Source organism: Pimephales promelas, chromosome 2, assembly GCF_988280905.1.
Source record: "Pimephales promelas chromosome 2, fPimPro1.hap1.1, whole genome shotgun sequence".
Classification (NCBI taxonomy): domain Eukaryota; kingdom Metazoa; phylum Chordata; class Actinopteri; order Cypriniformes; family Leuciscidae; genus Pimephales; species Pimephales promelas.
The window spans coordinates 14,836,374-14,859,652 of record NC_142770.1 but is presented as its reverse complement, the minus strand read 5'-3'; the positions used below and the strand labels follow the sequence as shown (position 1 = coordinate 14,859,652).

General features: G+C 37.7%; 1 protein-coding gene across 5 annotated transcripts in view; it reads right to left on the bottom strand.

The window, feature by feature from the left end:
• Positions 1-260: 260 nt before the first annotated feature.
• Positions 261-23,279, bottom strand: part of dennd1b (DENN domain containing 1B) — a 122,048-nt gene continuing 99,029 nt past the window's right edge. For 2 of the 5 annotated variants that reach the window (XM_039668721.2, XM_039668725.2), the window contains 8 exons: positions 19,844-19,934; positions 19,031-19,071; positions 18,062-18,100; positions 15,957-16,013; positions 14,450-14,539; positions 5,182-5,258; positions 4,815-5,034; positions 261-4,494 (listed from right to left, as the gene is read on the bottom strand). In XM_039668721.2, the coding sequence (XP_039524655.2) occupies positions 3,907-4,494; positions 4,815-5,034; positions 5,182-5,258; positions 14,450-14,539; positions 15,957-16,013; positions 18,062-18,100; positions 19,031-19,071; positions 19,844-19,934 (1,203 nt within the window). In that variant the 3' untranslated portion in view covers positions 261-3,906. The remainder of the gene's footprint in view (positions 4,495-4,814; positions 5,035-5,181; positions 5,259-14,449; positions 14,540-15,956; positions 16,014-18,061; positions 18,101-19,030; positions 19,072-19,843; positions 19,935-23,279) is intronic. The other 3 variants (XM_039668722.2, XM_039668726.2, XM_039668723.2) reach the window with 2 other exon arrangements.

Below are 23,279 nucleotides of genomic sequence, written 5' to 3'. Positions count from 1 at the left end.
AAAAATTGTAATTGGTCAAGTAAATTTGATTTTAACCAATTTTCAACATTTTATAAATTAACAGCATAGTAACTTAAACATGGACATGTTATAATTTGCTGCTCTTGTTCGGTAAACCGCGAAGAAATCGTACAATATAAAATGAACAGCAAATGGTCACAATGCAAATGATTTAGTGGTTTTCCCTTTCCAATATACATTTAGAATCACCAGAAATATCACAACAGTGGTCAAATGAAGAGTGAATCTACCCAGGTGAGTTGTATGGACATATATAATTTATTTAAGTTCACAGTGCATACAGTGGTACCAGTAGTTCCTGTAACAACACACCAGACTGAGCCAATTTGCACTTGAAAACCATATAACTGCAGTGAGAGCATGCGGAAGAGTTCTAGCATCCAGCTTCATTCACTCAAAAGCACTTCAACCACCACAAACTAAACTGATCAAATGTTCATTCCATATGTACATACCAGGAAACATTCAAGAAAATGAAGCACAAATGGTGTGTCTATCATTATGTTGAATAAAATCAGTGTGACAAAAACATGTTGCCTTGTGTGGAACATTCAAAAGTACAGTCTGGAGAGTCCAGTGATTCAGCTACAGCAGCTCATTACTCAATTTACAAAAGAATTCAACAGCAAAACAGATGAAGAACGTCACAATACTACGAAGCAAAAACAAAAATAGTACCATGGTCATAAATGCTGACATCGTATTACTTTATCGACTAAAAGAAGTACGCTCATGCATCTTAAAAGAATTCCCAGCATTACCAAAAAATACTACAGAACTTTACAACGAAAATGCACATCAATAACACGAGCATATGTAAACAGGAAAGAAGAAAAGATTTTGGGTAGCATGTTCTTCAATTTATGTGCTTACTATCCAGTTTCAAGTAGTGTTTAATTTTAAACAGCTGGTGAACAGTAACTGGTTCAAATGTATCGTAACCAAGCGAAATGGCAAAAACAATGAGGCTTCTCATATAGTTTTTCCAAAAGATTACACACTTCAGCTTTAAAATCAACACTCGGAAGTTTCAATGCTGCAACATGAACTGTGACCAAATTTCAAATAATGCTAAATAACAACTCATTTTATTTTAATAAGAAGAAAAACGCATGTAAATTAGTATAGAAAAGGGGTTAATTACCTTCTATCTATTCTGAATTTTCAGTCATTACCAAAGACAAATATCAAGAAGTCATCATAATTCAAAGCACATGAATGACAACAATAAACCAAACCATACATGTTTTTCAAATACACAGTATCAAAAAGTAATAACGACAATAAAAATACGCACTGGAAGCAAATGTAAAAAGTGATCACATGGCCATTCTGAGATACTTCGGCTGAGGTCCTGTGTGCTTGATTGGTCTCGAACAGGCTGATGGTCTTTCTTACATTAACCATATACCAAATAAACAGGTTATTAGGTAAAAAACTAAGACATTCTACTAAGTATTTCAGGTTTTGGTTCATATACCAATATTTTAGAAACCATTAAAATGTAAAAATACTAAAGTACCTGTGATAAACAAGTCGTCTACATAGACAGCATCACATGAATCAATGTGCGGTCACATTTAGAATTGTTCAGTGATTTTTATTTAATTTTTTTTAAGAGAAATCCAGTCATTTCCAAAGAAAGCTATGCATTCAGGAATTTCACAACAAAAAGTTCCCCTATGCAGATTCAAGTTTCGGTCGGTCGTGTGGATCCGCAGCATTGACCAACAGAAAGCTGGTCGAAAGTGACTCAACAATAGACCATTTTTTGCCAGTAAAATATTGCCAATGTGACCACACCGATAAAGAGTTGCTGTCTACGTAGAGTTTCAGGTATGAGATTCCATTTATGAGTTAGAAGGAAGCAGCTACTCAAGCAGTCGAACTCAGTTAAGGCACAACCTTGTATTTAAATAGAGGATTGGGGTAAATTTCTTTTCAGAAGTTCCCTAAAGTTGCTGATTGCTAAAAATAGTACACGCAAATTCGATCTTCCCATTTACAGGATAATACCTTTGAGCTAGCAAAAACTATAAGCATTTTAAAGTGAAAAGAATAGCTATTTTAAGTTGAAATACTTTTTTTTTTAATTTACGTACCATAAGTTTTAATAGTTACATTAACTACATGTCCTGCATGTCATGTGGGCATTGATCAAAAACAGACATGGACTAATAGCCACACAATGGTTGATAACTCTGATTGGGATTTGCATAGTTCATCAGGACGTCTGATTTGTTCAAAGGCCGAAGGATATATCGTTTCTGGGCTAAACGGCTACGTTAAAAGCCTAGCTTGATTTGAGACAGGGGTCCTGAAACTCTGAATGCTTTTACGCTCACATCTTTACCACAGCAGATTACGCAGGAGGGGTGAGGAGAGTCATTAAAGTGTCAGACAGAATGGCACGTGTCCTAAATCATCCTGCTCAACAGCCACTAAAGAAACAAGTGCTGGATCTAATAACCACTTCCTGTTTGGTGTAGCATACAGCTTTGAGGTTGACGTTCACAGCTGATATGAATGAAATGAGTGAAACAAGACAAATGTTTTCGTAACTAGAATTGGTACAATTTCATAAGCCTAACATTCATACATCAAGCTAGATTCTCTGCAAACCATAGATGAAGACACCCTCCTCCCGTATAACACCCTCCACCCGTAGAAGGTGAAAAAGAAGTAAACGAGACGAGTGGTATGAAAACATTGGTAAAACGTTGAGCGAGAAGAAAAAAACGTGACCTACTACTTCCGGCGAGATTCTAAAGTGCACATCTGATGGACACTTTGCAATCCCATGAGGCCACGGGAGAAGGTTTGTGAAGGGCAGTGAAGCGGTACAACTTAAGCCGTAAGTCACATGACGATATATGGCGAATGTAGAATGCTTGGATTTTGATTGGGCTTGGATACTAACTATAAAATACTTTTTTTTTTTCAGAAGTTTTCAATGTTTGTCCCTTATCAAATGTACTTTTATTACCTACTCAAACAGTACAGGATTTAGGACACAACTAGTTTATGCTAAAGCTGCTACAGCACCCCTTGTGGCAACACTGAGAATGCAACACGTACTCAAGTTAAGTTATAAATTTCACAACTTGTGCATTTGTGTTCTAGTGCCGTGGACTGAACTTTGTACTGAATAAGAGATCAATAAGATTAAAATATACATTTATTCGTCAGTAACAAGTTGTGTTTGCGCAAAAAAGTCAGTATACTATGACTATCGTTTTTAAGGCTATTAGTCCTTTAAAAAAAATGTAACTGGGATTTTTGTCTAAGCTGAAATTAAAACACTAACATCTTATCTGGGATAAAAGCATAAACCTGAGAATTGTCTTGAAAAAATACTTTTTTTTTCTTCAAAAATATAGCAAATTGAGAACCAGTTGTCCATCTGGCCTAGATAAATATCTCTCTTTAAGACGCAAAAAGTAGTGATAGTAGTTAGCAAGCTAAACAGCTACAGCGTCACAGTCAGGAAATACTGTGTAGAAGCAAATTAAATCTGTTTAAGGCATCATATTAAGCTGAGATTCACTCGCTATTTAAATATTTTCGTATGATTTAGTAAAATATACAGGGAAGTTCGCCCCTCACCCACAGTGATTTATCGAAACAGTGATTTGAAACTACGCAAGTGCAAATCATCTGCTGAAATAAATAAAACTGGATGATGAATATGGACATAAATCCCTTTGAACCTAATTTTCGTCCTTTCCATCGACCAGTTCTTAAACTTACCGAATGCTGTTGTGAGAAATAAGAGGACTACAAAACACCTTTGCAAATAATTCATGCAAAGAGTGCTGGTGTGACATCATAGGACAGTGTAAATATGAAATGAGAATTGTTAGACGGGAGTGTTGCGTCAGTTTCTCAGGATTTGTCCAGGCTGGTGTTGTTTTGAACGTGGTTGCTTTTGATGGCCATGCTGATGCGACACATGGACTCGATCTCCTCCAGTAAGCCTTTCTCCTCAGTCTCATGTCCTCTTTTTTCCATATCTGTCTCCTGGAACTGGTTTTCCCTCTCCCAAGGAACGAAGACCGAAGGATGCCCGTCTGTTGCCCTGTGCTGGGCGTGTTCCTGGTAGGGCCTTTGGGTTTTTCTGGAAAGAACCTTCTGTCGGGAGAGGCCGTGGGCTACTGGGTGCAGTTTGAGTGCGCTCAGCTGGGCGTCAGCAGAACTGGAGGGTTTGTCAGCATCACCAGGTTCCAAAAGTTGAATTGTCGGTCCCTCGGGGAGAGAGTTCCTTAGTGGGACCTCCTCATTGGGGAGGTTATTGGAAAGGGTAGGACGTGGAGGTAGGGAACGAGAGCTGGGTTGGCGTCGAGGCGAAGGCGGGAGATGCTTACCGTGAACGACGCTGTCATCTTGACCCATATTCCATCCACCTTGTTCTCCGTTTCCTACTTCGCAACCAGCCTGAGCAGGGCTGCTTCCCAAAGGAGACTTGCAATTTTTCTGGAAACAGTACAAATGACACACTGAGGCCATGCAGTTGATCGTGCACACAATCGTGAGATCAAAACAGACCCTATATACCTCCTTAATATTAACAAACTCTTTTAAAATGATGAAAGTTTTAAGTTTCCAAAATAATTAAATCTATCCATCCTTTATTCAAATCTTGACAAATAAAAAAACAACATTAAAATGTAAATTAAATCATTTAAATGAATGAATGAATAAAAAAAAACAACAATCATTAATTAATAAAACGTAAATATATGCAAATAATTGAAATAATTAAAAATAAATAATTAAATAAAAGGCATCCTCACCGTGGGATTGTAGTCCAGGTCTTCAATTGATCTGAAAAAGTCGAGGCTCTTGGCGGCGGACAGTCGCCCTTCCTCGATGTGGGACGTGCTGAGAGAGTCCAAAATCTCCTCCAGCAGGGTCATCTGGCCCGTTTGACTGGCTTCAGACCGAAACTCTAAATCAGAGTCATCACTGTCCTCGTTGTATGACGGCGCCTCCCCACTGTCTTCAGAGGATATTCTGCTCACACACACGTACATTGTTGTTAACTCGAAAGTCATGTGGGATGAAAAAAAGCACCAGAGGGCAGTGTTTCCTTGAAGAATGGATGATGTTTACACTATAATTGGTTTGGAAAACACACTGTAATAGAGTTTAAACCCTTACCTGCTGGCTGTGTCATCATTGTTGTCATTGTCTGGAAAGTAGAGGCTCATGTGTGGAGACGACTTTGGATTTTGATGCTAAAATAGAGGATTGAAATTGTTAAAATCCCACATAATCTACTAAAGCAACACATTTCCTGAATGAAACTTTGCATGTCCCCATTACAGAGCGACAGCATTAATTCCTGTCCCCATCATAGGTGCTCGGTCTGCTAATCCCTTGGCTTTTATAACACACCTGTGTAACACGTTTAATTGGCAAATTAAAGAATTGAAGCATTATAGGGCACCACTTCACGCTGCGGCCCCAGGCTTTAAGGTTTGCTATTAACTAGCCATCCACGACATGTGCACACACACACACACACGCAAGCAAACGTGCCGCCACTCACTAAAGTAGCCCATAAACTGCCGTTTGCCACATTATCAAAGCACATACTAAACCAAAGCCCTTTTACTGAGCTCGAGGCACGAGAAAAACGTCATGCTACGTTGCTAACCGGACAGAGTGGATCAGATCAACTGGTCAAGTCTCGCCGTAATGGCTCAAGCGAAAAGCTTCCTGCCATCTTAGGTAACGGTGCCTGCCGAATGGGTTAATGGCCACCCTGTCCATAAAAATAGCTAAGAGATGCGTGTACCGAATACTTTGCCATTGGAATAAACAGGAACACATGTTGGGCACTGATTGCCCCACTCGCTAGTAGCCGGCAGCTATAATGAAAGCGATTACGGGGGGTTCAGGCCTTGAATCCTCCAAAAGGCTTTAATGGATTCCTGTGTCAGGGCCATAAATTTAGCCAGCAAGCCACTTTGGCTTAAGTGAAAAGGCTGGATGCACCTGCGGAACTGTGTCACATTCATTTGGTGTCGGTGGGGTGTGTGTGTGTGTGTATGTTTGTTTGCCCTGCAACACTGTTTGCAGTTATGTAGCCCCTTGAGCTGCGAAGCGGGCCGTGCTGTTCAGAGAGCGGCCCCTCTCTTGTGCTTTCTATGAGCAGAGGTGTTTATTAAAACAAGGCGAGTGCAAGCCCTCTGCAGGATGGCAACACCAGACCTGCGTCTCAAACACATTCTACCCAAACAAAAAAAAGCAAACTCTCAACACATACAGTCAGGTATATGAACAAAATCATTCATTTTTTTTCAGCCCTTCTGAGATATTTGACATTTTCCAAACTTCGTTCTGAAATTTTGTAGAATTTAATCTAAGAATAAATGTAAAAACGAAAACGTATAAATATATGTAGTTGCTACAATGCTACAGTAGTTGCTAAGCAATTTATTTTTGTGGTTTCAAAGGTGTCCAGAGTGTTTTTAGCATGCTGCTAAGCAGTTGTTTTGGGTTGTTGCTTACAGAACCAATTCAAAAGACATTAGTACTTAGGGTTATGGGAGGGAAATAATAGCAATAGTAATGCTAATCTTAAAACAATTGCTAATTACGCATCAAGATGACACAGTAGAGGATGCTAGAAAATAACAATAATACAAAGTCAGCCTTAAACTTCGCAGTCGATAGGTGGGCTAAGTGCTAGGCTAATTTTTAAAGTTTAGATTTTTAGTGAGTTCATGTTGCAAAGAAGTTGCACTTGTTAAGGCCATGTCAAAATAAGTTTACATTTGAGGTTATGGGTGTGAAACAATAGTAACAGTAGAGCTGCATGATGAATTTAAATAAAACTGAAATCGTGATTTGGCATGCTGTGATTATCCAATCAAGGCTGTGATTTAATTAAATATAATATATGCACTGCGTGTATCAGAGTGAAGTGTGGCACATTGTTATTTTACACATGAGGAATTATTAAATATAAATGATAAAAAGTATATATATATATATATATATGTGTGTGTGTGTGTGTTTGTATAGTATAGTATATATATATGTTTGTTTATATATGTATATATATATATGTGTGTGTGTGTGTGTGTGTTTGCATGCCTGTGTTTTTGTCTCTATTTTTATACAGCACTTTGTTCAATGACCAGTTGTGTAAAAGTAATAAATAATTAAGTTAAATGAAATGAAATATTATTCTTATTATTTATTTTTTATATTATAGTTATATTTTCATATTTTACAGTGAAATATTACAGTAATATCCCTTATTTTGTTTAATATTTAATTTTTTTAAATCATCTATATATTACATTTTTAGGCCAAACTAATAAAAACTGAAGCTTAAAAAAAATCGAATTTTAAATCGCAAATGTTTAATCAGAACAAAATGTATTATATCCCCCCCGTTAGTGTAGCCCTGAGTAATAGAAATGATTGTCTTAGTAAATCGCTAATTACTCTCTGAGATGGCACAGCAGAGGATGCTGGGAAATAACATGAAGACAAAGTCAGCATTTAACTTTAGTCACTGCATTGTTTCCAAAGTGAGTCAAAGTGAAACAAAGTCAAAGGCCAGGAAAAGAATCAGGATATGAAATAAAATAACAAAAGCCGTTCGAGCCACTGTTCCGAGACAGGCCAAAACCGCTGATTTGGAAAACAAGCAGACATGTGCCTATTTGCTTCTTTTACGTGTCCCCAAATCAGCACGGACATATTGAGCTGCCACAGGTCAACGTCTGCTCCTTAAACTGCCTGTTTAAATCCACACGGAAAATGGGCTGTCTTCAGTCGAAGCGACGAGCAGACATCGCGCTCTTCAACGGAGACTTGAAAACCGTTAAAACTTCATCTCTCTTGTCAGGGCAGGCCGTTTTAAGAGAAAATCCCGTTTTGCTTCTAGCGTGGCCAAGTTGTAAGAAGCGGCAACAGGGCTTTACGTTGCAGCCAATCGTTTCGTCGATTTAATAGCCAGGCTTACATTATATATTTCATATGCTATTTCAGACCAGGCACTGATCTCATGCGCTTGGCAGGGTATGGAAAGGGAAGATATGCCTGGAAAATGCAAACAAAACCCCTGCGCCTCCAAGCCAAAACTTAAGCCAGCATCTGCTGAGCTATTCAAGCAGTTCCCCTTTAAACAAAGCCCAGGACCCCTTCCCAGGCAAACTTCCCTCCAACTGGCTCCAGCTAAAAGCAACTTTCCGAATATCAGAGAGCAGGAGAGCGCAAGAAAGAGTCTGAATGTGTGTGTGTGTGTGTGTCGTTCAGGAGCATCCAGTAGGTGGCACTTTGGTTACAGCCGACAGGGCTTTCTCCCCCGCCATCTCCGTCTCATCATCGTCTCATGCAGATGTGCGGCTTCTCTCCGTTTGCACAGAAACGTCCACCGGCCAGAAGCGCTTTCTCTCCATTTGTACGTCAATGTTTTTTGACACCCAACGAATCCATCTCGACGCTGGCAGTCCTTCAGACCTACAGTTTCACAAAGCTCTATCTCACACGTTCTCACATTCATCCATCCATGAAAGTGTATGAGATGAGTTTCGAAAGAATAAGCCATATCTAAATAGAATTTGAATTTAAATACATTTAAACGAATTTCGAAATTTTACATCAGTTTTTTTGAGTGAAAAGGATATTCAATAAGAAAAACAGAGTGAGACTTGTGCATCATAATGGATTATTTTGATGAAAGATTACAAAAGTATTTTCTTTAAAAGAGAATATTAGTTGATTACAAGAAAGTGTATTAAAAGAATATTCTGGTTTCAACCGGCGACATTAAATGTTGATAACCACAATAAAAAGACAATTCCCTCCTTTAAAAAAACAAAAAACAAAATTAAAAAAAATCTGGGTTACAGTGAGACACAGTGGAAGTGAATTGAGCCAAATACTCATTGTATATATTGTACAGCCACAAAATATAAGCAACATGAGTGTTAACATGATTTTGGTCTTAGAAAAAGTCACCTTTTCATTGTGAACAATGAAACAACTAAAACCCTAAAACAACAATTTTTTATAACTGTATAGCTGAAATAAAATACAATTTTCAAGTACTTTTATAAGACAAGCTTCATATTTCAACTTTTAAATCCTCAAAAAAATGGCCACATTCACTGTAACCTCTATTATTTTTTATTAGGAAAGCAAGGAAAACTAGTAAAAAAAATGTTATTAATCATCATAATGCCAAAAATGTTGTCAACGTGTACTGAACCTGGAATACTTCTTTTAAAAAATTCAAATGACTAATTATAATTTCATGACACCGAGTTCATTTTACACCGTTAACCCTTCCGCAGCTGTAACGCAATCGTGTTTACAGTGGTCACTGCTTAGGGCGGTATGCAAATGAAGGTGGAAGCCCACAAACCGGAGCAGGAAGTGTGTATGAATTATACACAACGTGAACAGAGCTTTTTGGACTCTTTAATATGCAGCGCTGCTGAACTGGCCACGGCTATAGGGGATCCATCTGCCGGCTTCATCCAGAGAGCGTGTGTGTGTGGAGTCATTCCCCAGAGGCTGTGTGCCACTCAGAGGAGGCAGCCGCAACACACACACACACACACACACACACACATCCATAGCTTCAGTCGGCAGGAATAAGCAGGAGATAGAGATCAGCTCCACTCTGCCCCAGGCCCTGCTACTGACACCCAGTCTGGCTTTCACAGGCCCTCAGGCTCGACCTGAAACCAGCCCCTTATACTGTGCGCCACATGGATTCGGCGCAGTGAGCCAGAGTCACAAAACACAGCTCAACTTTTCTCAAGTGAGTGCAGCAAGTGTTCTTATAGTTTCACAAAACATTTGTGAAACTCTACTGGACTTATAACACAAAAAGAATCAAAACATAGTATTTTATATATTTATTGTCTATTATATATACCTATTATATTATATATACCTATATAATATATATATATATATATACCTCTATTATATCTTATATATACATTTTAATAAATTATATATACATCACATTTTAATCAATTATTTTTGCATTGGTATTAATACATTGTTTATGTTTATTGTATATTCAACAAGTATAATTACAATGACTATTGTTTTTCAATAAATACATTTTCATATAATATTTTTTTATGTTAATAATCCTTTATCAAAAGAAATATAAAATATATACCCACATATTAGATTGGTTGTTCATTCTGGGCTCTACCACTAAACTGTTTTTGTTTTCCCCTAAAGCTGAGCTGATTTCATGTCTCTCATGTTACTCACTCTCTTTCTTCCCACATCATGAAATTAAGAAATCAATATAATAAATTCCAGCCTAAATCAATATTTCATATACATTTATTTATTTATTTATAATGTAAAGTCAGCTTTGCATCGGGTTCCTGATCACCCTGTTTGTTACGGCTCATAAAAAATGAGACGCTTAAATACATAAAAAAAAAAAAAAAAAATTCAAACAAATTTACTCAACAGATAACTGAATGTATACTGGAAATGTTTTGGTTACACTTGGTAACAATATTTTAAAGTTTCCTTGTAACACATTACATGTATTTTTTATTGTAGTAATAACTAAAAATTACACAAACTTAAATGCAACTAACCCCAAACCAACCCCTAATCCTACCCTAACCCTATATAGTATGTAGTTAATTCTTATTACTGAGTACTTAAATGTATAACTACACTCTAACAACGACCCTTTATTTTAGGATGTATGTGTTACAGTGTAATGATGAATTTAAGTGCTGAGTAATATTAATTAACTACATGTACTTACTATAGGATTAGGGTGTGGTTAAGGTGCCTTGCATGTAATTATGTGCGATTTATAGTAATTACTATAGTAATTACATGTAACGAATAAAAAAGACATTTTTTATATTAGATAAAAAAATTATTATATAAAAAAATGCAAAATAGAAGCATTTCCACTAGTGGTCACATTAGACATTTGGACACTACCACGGTTTATCAGATGTTGCAGGTCTCATTACACTGCAGCATTTCTCCCATTTTAATGAACACCAGCAGAAGTGCATTGAAAAATAGAGCGTGTTGGCCTGCCGCTCAGACCCCCGTCACCCTGTGCTCTTTTGTTCTCTGTTAGACGGTAACGATGACTGAGCGGCGCAGTGGATTGATTTGCTCATTGATCGCGTGGAGGGTCTTTGTGGCTCTGGTGCACGAGCAGGAGAACATGCGTATGTACTGTATGTGATGAATCCGAGAGCTCTGATAGAGGGTTCCTCAGGGACGGGCGAGTGGAGGGAGGTCGGTCCGCCACCTTAAGAAAAGCCCTAATTGGAGGACCTCTGTCTCCACACCTTTTCACGCCACCTATTCCTTTCTCCCCACCTCTCCCTGACGACAAGGATGCAACTAATAGCTGTGCTAATTAAGGGCTGGATGGAAAGTCACCGGTCACGATGGCACGCAGGCGGGGAAGGGATCAGGCCAGCCGTGGCTTTTGTCCAATGCCCTTCTGACACGGGACGCGGAGGTGTGAGCATGTAAGGGCAACAAGGGCTGGCTGTTCATGCCGGAAGTGAGATATTTTTTACAGCTAATCCACACTTGCACCATTCAGCTCTGAATTTTTGATCAACATTCATGTTGCTGAGCTACAGTTGTTAAAGCCTCAATAGAGAGAGTGAATAACAGAGCTAAGGACACTCTCATGCTGATGAGTGTGTGTCTGAATAGGCAATTTATAACTAGCGTGTACATGCAATTTTTATTTAAAAAAATCTATATGAAAAGTGAGTGCAGTCATGAAGAAATCAATGCTGGACAAGTGTACACAGCTCTTTCATTTACTCTCTGAAAATAAAAAAAATGAATATTGTGCAAAGGTTTGGGGTCAGTAATTTATATATGAAGAGTTCAGATGCAAAAGCCTCTAAATGCCATTTGAAATTTTTCTTCTAGAATGGTCATTTTTATCAAGCTTGTATATTTAACTTCAGTAATTTCGCGCCAATATATATATATATATTAGGGGTGGAGCCGAACCCAAATATGGTATTCGGAAAGGCACAAATAATGTCTTTTTTGGCGATTACTCATTTCGAACAAATACTTTAAAAATATTTGTATTTGGGAACAAGAAAAACTTTATATCAAAACAAGCTGCGTTTCCTCATGAGACTGTGACGTTTAGGAAGAGGTGACTGACACAGGCTGCTCCACACAGCAACAGAGAGGTCTCAGCTGAGTGAAAAAACACTTAATTGCATCACAATTTTTGTTGAATGTATTTTTGTAGCTTAAATAGGTTACGGAGGGGAGTTTGATGGGAAGATTATTCCATGGTTGCACGTCAGAGGCGCCCGCACCATTGGATGTGCTCTTGCCACAGCACAGCCTATGAGTGAGCCAGACGCTCAATGTGCTAGCTGTGCCGCTGCAAATGTGTTTTACATAAAAGCTTCAGTAAATCGAGGAAAAGGAGTTTTTCCTCTTCAGTAAATCGAGGAAAAGGAAGCTTTTATGTAAAACGCATTTGCAGCTGCAATCCAGGGCACGAAGCTCCTGTTCCACCACATCCCAAAGATGCTCTATTGGGTTGAGATCTGGTGACTGTGGGGGCCATTTTAGTACAGTAACTCATTTTCATGTTCAAGATACCAATTTGAAATGATTTGAGCTTTGTGACATGGTGTATTATCCTGCTGGAAGTAGCCATCAAAGGATGGGTACATGGTGGCCATAAAGGGATAGACATGGTCAGAAACAATGCTCAGGTAGGCCGTGGCATTTAAACGATGCCCAATTGGCACTAAGGGCCTAAAGTGTGCCAAGAAAACATCCCCCACACCATTACACCACCACCACCAGCCTGCACAGTGGTAACAAGGCATGATGGATCCATGTTCTCATTCTTTTTACGCCAAATTCTGACTCTACCATCTGAATGTCTGAACAGAAATCGAGACTCATCAGACCAGGCAAGATTTTTCCAGTCTTCAACCGTCCAATTTTGGAGAGCTCTTGCAAATTGTAGCCTCTTTTTCCTATTTGTAGTGGAGATGAGTGGTACCCGGTGGGGTCTTCTGCTGTTGTAGCCCATCCACCTCAAGGTTGTGCGTGTTGTGGCTTCACAAATGCTTTGCTGCATACCTCGGTTGTAACGAGTGGTTATTTCAGTCAAAGTTGCTCTTCTATCAGCTTGAATCAGTCGGCCCATTCTCCCCTGACCTCCAGCACCAACAAGGCATTTTCGCCCACAGGACTGCCACAAACTGGATGTTTTTCCCTTATCAAACCCTTCTTTGTAAACCCTAGAAATGGTTGTGCGTCCCATTAACTGAGCAGATTGTGAAATACTCAGACTGGACCGTCTGTCACTAATAACCATGCCACGCTCAAAATTGCTTAAATCACCTTTCTTTCCCATTCTGACATTCAGTTTGGAGTTCAGGAGATTGTCTTGACCAGGACCACACCTCTAAATGCACTGAAGCAACTGCCATGTGATTGGTTGATTAGATAATTGCATTAATGAGAAATTCAATAGGTGTTCCTAATAATCTGGTGAGTCTATATATATATATATATAAATCTTGCCGAATCATTGAACCTGAAAATTCAGCTTTACAATCAAAGGAATAAATTACATTTTAAAGTATATTAAAATATAAATAGTTATTTAAGTTTGATTCTAAATTGCAATAATATTTCACAATATTTCTGCTTTTTGGATTAAATAATTGCAGGCTTGGTGATCAGAAGAGACTTCTTTCAAAATGATTTTGCAGGTCGATGCAGCAAGAGCATTGTGGGAGTCCCTGGGTGCATGGCTTGATGGTTGTGGGCATCAGCATGAGGGACAGAGTAACAAGGCACATGCATATTTGACATTTTTGGAGATCTGTGTTAGGGTGCAAGGAGGATAAAACCTACAGCTACTAAACTATACCAAGGAAAAAACTATAACTAGCAGCAAAATAGGTTTGTTTAACGTAAAATACCAATAGATGATGGGAAAAAGGTCATGAAACATGATAATGTGCTTTTATAAGTGGATGCCAGGGGGAAAAAACACTAGAAAAGTGTTTTTACCTTACAAAATTAGAGTTGCATCAAAACTAAAGCCTTTTTACCAGTCCAAAATCTGGTTTTGTGAAACCACCACGGCCTATTTGGGTTGGAAATGGAGGCAGGCCAGTGAATGATATGAATCCAGGCCACCTCCTGCGTCTATGGGAGGCTCACTGCTTCCCTGCCTAGGCTTGGCAACACATCACTGAATCGCACACGCAAGACACACACTACACACGGCCGCTTTAGCCACAGCTGTCAATCAAGCCGCCCCATGTCGGTTCGGACTTACTGGTGTGCAAATGGCCGCTCCTTTCAGGGGGCGGACTGTCCGTGATCCCCTTTTCCCTCTGTGTGCAAGTGTGTGAAAGAGTGTGTACATGCTCACCGCTCTCCTCTGTAGTCTCCTGGGTGAAAGGCTTTTAGTGCTGGTGGGAGAACCTTCACAGTACAGGCTTTCCTCCTCTTCAGCATCCTGCTGAGCACCAATATAAAAAAGAGGGAAACTGACAAATCATGTATAATACTTGCATAATATATACCCAGTTTTGAACGTACTTCAAAATATCCAATTTTATGTTTATAAGATACAGTCAGATTTGCCATTGAATTTAGGCAATCAGAGCAAGATTTTACTTGGGTTCACTGCTTGGTTCAAAAATCACTTCTGTAAACACTGTTTAATGCATCGCTACACTATTGACAATCAGTGAAATTTCGATGAAATTTTCCTAATGTCGTTTAACTTTTCCGCCATTGCTCTGCTAAAATTTGCAGGCGAAATCTACTAATTCAATAGGAATTCAGGCAATCGGAGTGAGAGCGAAGGAGTTCCCTATGCAGATTTCACTCGTGTTCAAATCGTTTTTACTTAAATTCACTGCTTGGTTTAAAATTGACTTTTGTGTAAACACTGTGCATAATGTATCGCTACACTATTGACAATGAGACTTTTTGCGAGTGAAATTTCATCAATATTCCCTAATGTGATTCGACTTTTCAGCATCCGGGTGAAAAAGCAAAAAAAGAGAGGGGAAATGCGTTGTTCTGCGAAATTTTGCAAGTAAAATCCATTTACTGGGAATTTCATGTGAGAGAGGAGTTTTATTGAACCAGTGAACTTTCAGTGAAATTTCCCTAATGTGAAGGACCTTTCCCTCATCTTAAGCGTCCTGCCAAAAAGCAAAAAAAAAAAGCAAAAGAGAAACTGAGAAAGCACACAAACCTTTCTTAATATGTACCCAGTTTGGCCGGTCTGAGTTTTTCGAAATGTTATGCTACAAGCCCGTTTGAGTCTTGCACAGCAACAGACTGCATGATTATTTATACGAACGCGCACACACCCAATAACACTGACTCATTTGAGAAGCGTCTTGTTCAAATCTGTTTTGGTTTAGCTGAAGCAGAGCAGACAGCAGCTGCTAACATCCGGCGTATCAACTGTGAGAGGTCTCGTCTCCTCTGGGCCGCCTTTCCAAACTCCTGGCCTGACAGTTCACGCCACAATTGCCTTATCAAAGACATCAGTGTTATGGAAACATACATCTCGTTACATTAGCTTTGAAGAAATCACTCGCTCACTGATGAAATATGCAAAAAGTATGAAAGGTGATGCTGGGGAGGGGGGGCTGACATGACAGCCTATCGCCAGAGGCGCACTTGTTAGAAATGTACACTCCCGAACAAAGCACTAAGCAGGTTTCACAAGCCATTTAAAACCCTGAGCGCGAGCCATGGGTGAAGTCATGTGATCCATCTTAAATAGTGTGTGTGCATGAGTCTTTATGAGTGTGAAGGTGAGAGACGGCGAGCTGCTTTATTCAGAAAGCATTTTTAGGCTTTTGAATGCCCAAAAATACACTGTTTTGATAAACAGAGAACTCTGAATAACTCACCTTTTGTGTAATCTTGCCCTTCATGTCACGTATTTTCCGCTTTGCATGATCTTTGGCCTTTCAAAAGAGAGAGAAATCTATAATCAATACCTGAACAATATACTTAGGGGAAAATAACTACCCAACAATGAAATTTCTAAAAAGTGAGAGGTGAATCATATTAAAGGGATAGTTAACCCCCAGAACATAAAAGAAGATATTTTGAGAAATATTGTCCATTGTCCATACAATGAAAGTCAATGGGCTCCAAAGTTGTTTGGTTTCCAACATGCTTATACATATTTTTTCATGATCAATACAGTACCATACAAAAAAAGAAATATGACTGTCAAATATTAAGGTGAGTCACACGAAATCCATTCTTTTCAATAAGTATCTGCTTGAACAGGATTTGCGTGCAAGAGCGTTCAAGTTTAAGATAGAAACAGGAAGCTGCTTCTGTAAGCTGTGCTTCATTCATCAATATACTATTGAAAAAGTTTTTTTTTCCGAATTTCTGAAAAATTCTGGTGGAAATGCTAATGTTACTGCACCTTTACACTGCAATGTTTGTACTTTTGCACAATAACTTCACATCAATCAATTAAAATTAAGTCTGTCATGTTCTTAACCCTCCTGTTATCCTCAAATCTGATAACACTTTTTACCCTCTGGGGTCAATTTGACCCCAGTAATTTAAACCTCCACAATATGTTTATTTTTTTTTTTTTACAAAGGTTTGTCTCAGTTAATGTATGTCTTTGTTGATTACTTAAGTAACGTTTTAAGTTGACATCCACCCACCACCCCCCTCCCCACCCCACCTAATCCCACCTAACCCCTTATACATCCAGAATACCCATTACACGACTATGGACAAATTTACAAATCAACATAAAATCTTACTGATTTGACCTAAAATTGGAAAAGTATAAATACATCTGGGGTTTTATTTGTTTTATAATGTTTCTAAGTATAGATTTATGCAATCTATGACATTTGGAAAGAAAAACTATTTATTTTATCAAGGATAGTAACACGAGTTATGTTTGGGGTCAATCTCACAAAAATTATGTTTTGTCCTCCCCCATGGCATGGGAAACATCAAATTTCTCACAAAAATGATGTTTTCCCCTCCCCAATACAAAGGAAAGAATTATTAGTTATCTTGAGAATTATGTCACATGTCATGTGAACTACTAGTAGTTCTTGCAATATTACAGATATGGTTATGTTTGGTTAGAGCCCTAAAACAGAGGGACGTTTTTTGAAAATGACATTGAATATGTAAAATTACAATGAACATTATAAATTCAAATTATAACATGTTATAATGACCTCAATATAACAACCAAAACAAATGTGTGTGAAATTTTAATATTTCTTCTGTTTTATTATACAACTAAAAGAGCCTGGGGTCAAATTGACCCCAAGGAACACCGATGCTACAAAATTTGTACAGGACTTTGAAAAAAATATTAGCAGGTTAATTTTATGTTTACAGAGTTGTCCCCATTAAATTAGGAAAAGTCATTCAATTTGAAGCAAAAAAATAAAAAATAAATTATGTTTTTACAGAAGTTAAACATTGAATGGGGTCAAATTGACCCCAAGGATAAGAGGAGGGTTAACAATAGCATGTAAGAGTGTGGTGAATTACCCTAAATCCAAACCCACTTTTTTTACATGTTCTGCGCAGATTGAGGAAAAAGCATGAAATATATTGGTTGCCAAAATGTAGACGCACAATTCTTTATACAAGCACATGATAGATGTCAAATTTCTAGTAACTAAAATTCTGATTTATCAGGTTGAAAAGCATTTCCATAAACACAATGGATAAACACAAAAGAAGATATTTGAAAAACATTGGGAACCAAACAACATTGGCCAGGCCACTACTGGCTATCACATACATCACGTTACATGTTATAATATATAACACCATCTCTCTAATGTCCTACAGAAGAAAGTCATATAAGTTTGGAGCGACATGAGGATGAACAAATGATGACAGAATTTTTTGGTAAACCTGTCACTCACTCTCAAGCTGTTCCAAAACTGTATGAGTTTCATTGTTGTGTTGAACACAAAAGGTAACAATGGCTTTTCTTGTGTGTTCTTACCATCTGAAGGTTTTTCACGACTGGTTTTGCCCTCTGCCGCTATGGAGAAGAGAATTTTCAGAGATTTTGTTGTAAGACTTGTACTGAAAAAATCTCACAGAAAATATACACACATTTACTGTCACAAATCATTAACGGCTGAATAAACACCTTGTTCCACGTGTCAAAACCTTTGTTTTGCCCCAAAGCAATGAGAAACAACTTTGCCATTAAAACGAACTATTAACCAGATCTGTTCCCTTTTTACAAGTCTGAAACCAGAGAGAGTGATGCTCTAGGAAGCTCTTATTGAAAGGTATGTTCTTGTCTGAATTTATCTCTCGTTCCCGGGTAACATCGGTCTTTACCAAATGAATGCTGCCAGGCTAACACGCTAAACCTCTGAAATGCGTGGGATGTTGCCGAGTTTACATCCCAAAGCCTTGACCGACATGATGGCGCTGCGGCCCTTTCTTATGGATTTGTGTCAGTCAGAAGAGGTGAACTTTACACAAAACCTTTTGAAAAAGGCACTCCAGAGAACTAATTCGGCTCCGGCTGACGGATAGAAAAGAGGGGGGGGGGACGCAAAGAGACAGTCAAAAAGAAAACAGGCGCGAGAGACAGCGCGGAGAGAGGTGAGAGGAAGAGACAGCAGAGGGAAGGAGAGAAGAAAAGAGTGCTTTTCTTTTGTTCAATCTATCGAGTAATGGCTGTGTTTCCTGCCAGAAGTCTCGTGTCATCTCCGATGACTGGCTGTCACATCATATCAAGCCTGTCTCAACATCTTAACTGTCCCACGCCACAGTTTTCACCATCTTCCCAGGCATCGCATCTCCACTTTCATGCGATTCACTCAACTGGATATTTTTCATCACCTCATAACCGACGAGAAATAATAAAGGCGCTCATCTGCTTTGGACTTAATTATTAAACCAAAATTAACATTAACATTATGAGCAGAAAAACGAACAATTGCCTGCTGCTTACCACCTTGGAGTGAATCCACTGTTGATAAGACCTTGAATTACCTAAGAAACAGAACAGCATTAGAGTGTTAATAATACATTTAGTACAAATATTACTAACCAAAAAATATTATAAGAAATTAGTAATTTTATTCATCAAGAATGCATTTAGTTGATCAAAAGTGGCATTTATAATGCTATCAAAAGGTCAAAAGGCATTTATAATACTACAAAAGTTTCCTATTTCCCAAAAATTTAAATAGAAAATAGAAATGAAAAATCCCGAAAATGTACTACAAAATTATTGAGCAGCACAACCGTTTTACATAAAACTTAGTAAATATAATGTGCACATGTGTATATATACACACATACAAACATTTGTTAGATGCAACTAGATATATATCTTATTCAGAGCTCCACAGATGATAAATGAGGTTTAGAAGGAATTTGACAACTTTTAAACAAAAAAGAAAACAACTTGTTTGGATAAATAAGAACATTCTGTCATCATTTACTCACCCTTGTGTCATTACAAACCTGAATGTTTTTTATAGTTTTTTTTTTTTCTTTTCAATGTGCTTTAACAACTGGTCACTTCTGTTTCATTTGTATGGAAAAGAGCGACATGAACCTTCTTCGAGGTTTCTGATTTTGTATTCCAAAGTCAGGAAATTAGTAAATAATGACAGAAATTTAATTTTGAAAGAGCTCCTTTAAATTTTACATTTCAAAATGCCTAATGTTGTTGAAGCAACTGTTTCCCAAGGGTAAAAGTAGTGTGAGTGTGTGTGAGCTGTTTTCACTCATTGAAAGATGGAGAGGTGGCACTCACTTCTACAGAAGCCCCCCTCTGTGATCTCCTCTTCATAGACGTCTGTAAAGCCCCTTCCTGCGTTTAATTTGGCCAGTCTGCCTTCAATGAACTGCCGCCATAAATTAAAGTATCACAGGTTATTAAGGAAGAAGGGGGATGGAGAACAACACCAAAACAATTCCATCTAGACTGCTCCAGACGTGGTCACTGTGTGTAATTTACATCAGGTGATGGATTAACATGGCAGAGGAGAATGTTGTGTGAGCAATGCCTTTTGGGAAGTTTAATTTCCTCTCTTGTCACGTAGAGGACATAAAAGGGATCTAATAAATATTCCCATTAAAACTAGGCCTATGACATTTTCAGAAGTATGAAAATAAACTTGATGTGAAAATATTTATACAAGTATAACAAGCCAAAAAAAAAAAAAAGAAATATTATATAATTATATATTAAAAATATTTTCTGAATATATAACATCACATCATATAGTCAAACTTCAGTCTAGGTTTCTTGGGAAAGATTAAAAGATTGATTTGGAAGGATGTGGAAACTTATACTGAAGATGTTTGATTAAAAATGTATTTTAAATATATAAAAGAAACTAATGTAAGACATGTAATACAGATAAATAATAAAGTTGTTATGTAAAGGAATATAGAAAAAAACATACGTAAAGATATTAAAGCATGATACAGTACAGTCAATAATTTTACTAGAAAAATGGGTTCTTGTGTAAACTATAATTTTATGTACAATTTGAATTTCTGTTCATATATATTTTTATTTTATGGTCTGTAACCTCAAAAACCAAGCTAAGACATTAAGGAATATATAAATGTTCTGCAGTTTATGGAAGTTTTATTTAGTCTTCTAACTTAAAGTTATTACTGTAACAATTTTTGCATCCTTATAAAATTAATTAATAACATCTACTAAAAGATACTAGACAAATTCTTGTATATGCATCATTTTATGTTTAAAGGTATACATTAGCACATTTATTTCATATAACGCATATAAAATATTCTTAGGCCTACCACTAATAAATTGGATGCGATTCTGCACAAGTGCTTTGAATCGCCAAGAAGAGCACATTATTTTTAATGGGACCACTGAAGAAACAATGGACCAGAACAGGTCTCAGGTGTCCCAGTAACAGGGTGGGGACATCTCTAGGGGTCAGCACCTTTCATTGGACTCTGCTACAGGGTAACTTCATTACAATCTCTTTAATGAGTGATGAGACTACAGGGTTCAGCCTCAGACACCCAATTAGAGCATGTGATCAGGTCAAATTAACACCTATCAAAAACTCTCATCCTTCAGTATCGTGTTACAGACACACTCTCGTCACATTAATTGGACACTGCTCCAACATATCTGCTTGTTTAGTGGATATTTAAAGGCTGGTATGTAATAGAGCTGGGCATTGAAACAAATTTCATGATTTCAATTTACAAGCGTGCGATTCAATATCAATTTATTTTGAATACATATCAGCTACAACATGCCAATTTTTTCTAAAGTGAAAAAAGTCACTCTCAACTAATGCGATAAACTATACAGGGAAACCTATCAACTGGTACATTGCTATAATAGTAATGGTTAAAAAAAACTTATTTGTTTTTATTATAAAAAAGTCAATGATTTTATAATGATATATAATTATGTTTCTACTTCAATTCAGTTTTTGAAATATGGTGGCATAAAAACATGTTTTTATGACTAATTTGTTCAAACATACATTAAATATTGAGATTGCACCAATGCTATTGTTTTCTATATATCCTAAACATTTGTTAACAACATGTGTTCTTCACCTCAATGTGCTCATTGTGTCTGCCCTAAATTAATACACAGTGTTAGCTAACTGCATGATTTGAATATGTACATTTCTGAAATATATAACTTCGACACAGTCACCACTGATAACAAATCACTCTAAATTGTAATGTAGACACATGAATTTTCTGTAAAGCTGCTTTGAAACGATACGTATTGTGAAAAGCGCTATACAAATAAATGCAAATTTAAGGGCAGGTTAAGCAAAACATGTAATAGATATGTAACAGTAGAAGTGCATATACATATATTCAACACATATATATTCAATACTTCTCTATAGAGTTAATTATTCTAGCTGACTAAAGAGGTTTTGTATATTAAAAGACTTTTCTGAGGTAAATGTTATGTTTACAAGCTGTTTTTTAATGTCTTTCCGGGGTTGAAACACTGATTAAACAATTACATGAGACATGATACATTTCGTTAAGTTGTATCAAATCTTTTGACATACATTCTGATGTTCATTGATGTTTACGTCATGCTTTAACTAGTAGTAAAGATGATCTGTCACGGCACATTAAAGAGCGCCAAAATCGTTTTTATTGTTTGTCAAAGATAATAAAGCTTATTATGAATTATTGTAAAGAAGGTGCGCTAAAATTAATATTTAATGAAGTTCCTAGACTAAAAGATCAATTCTTGGTATTTAAGTTCTTCAAAATAAGAATCGATTGAAATTGAGAAATCTCCAGCACTAGCATCTAGGAACCAACACTTGATGATGGAGTTGGTGACATTTATTTTATTTCATTATGCTATATTAACGGTGCATAAATGTTCCAAAACACCATGTTAAGGGTAAATGTATTGTAAACTAGAATATATAACAATATATTTGTGATCTTCACATTTAATTATGAACAAAAGGCATAATCTTTAGCTAAAAAAACGTTTCCAAGCAACTTAATTTGCTGAATGCAACTACGGCGCATCAAAAAAAAAAAAAAATGAAGGCGTCAAGGGGATAGTGATGAGAGTCTGTCGGAAGAACCAGTTAACCGGATCCGTGCAGACAGGGAGATGGGGCGATGCCAGACCGCTGCAAGCTCTCTCTCGTTGGCAGGGTGATTGTGAGTTAGCATCAGGCGCTGGAAGCCGTGTGTGGGGGGGGGGGGGGGGGGGGTTTAGGAAAAAGAAAGCAGGTCGCCGTTGACAGACTACCCCCGCAATCTCTTGGCAGCCAGCCTCTACTCGTTTCTAGGCAGGGCCGGCCTCCAAGCGGATGTGGTTCATGGTCAGAACGGGGCACTGCGGTGCTGGCCTTTTGCAGAACGGCCAAGTTGAAGATAAGACCTCTCCCGGAGCTACTGCATGGGCGGGAGGTGGAAATGTCTTTGAACTGCTGGTCACTATCTGGGTTTTTGGAGAGAGCGTTGTGTGAATGGCGCGTCAAGACGTAGATGTGATTAAATGCGCAACTGCTTGTTCCGGGTATAAATTAAGACTTAATTAAGACTGCGGAGGGGGAAGGAAAGAGGCTCGATATCATGGCTATAAATAGAGCTGGAGGGAGCGATGGTTCAAGTGTAAGCAAGACAGTAATCCTCTTGGAGTTATTGTGCAATATGTTGCATGAGTATCTATATAAATATCATGAACTTCTCAA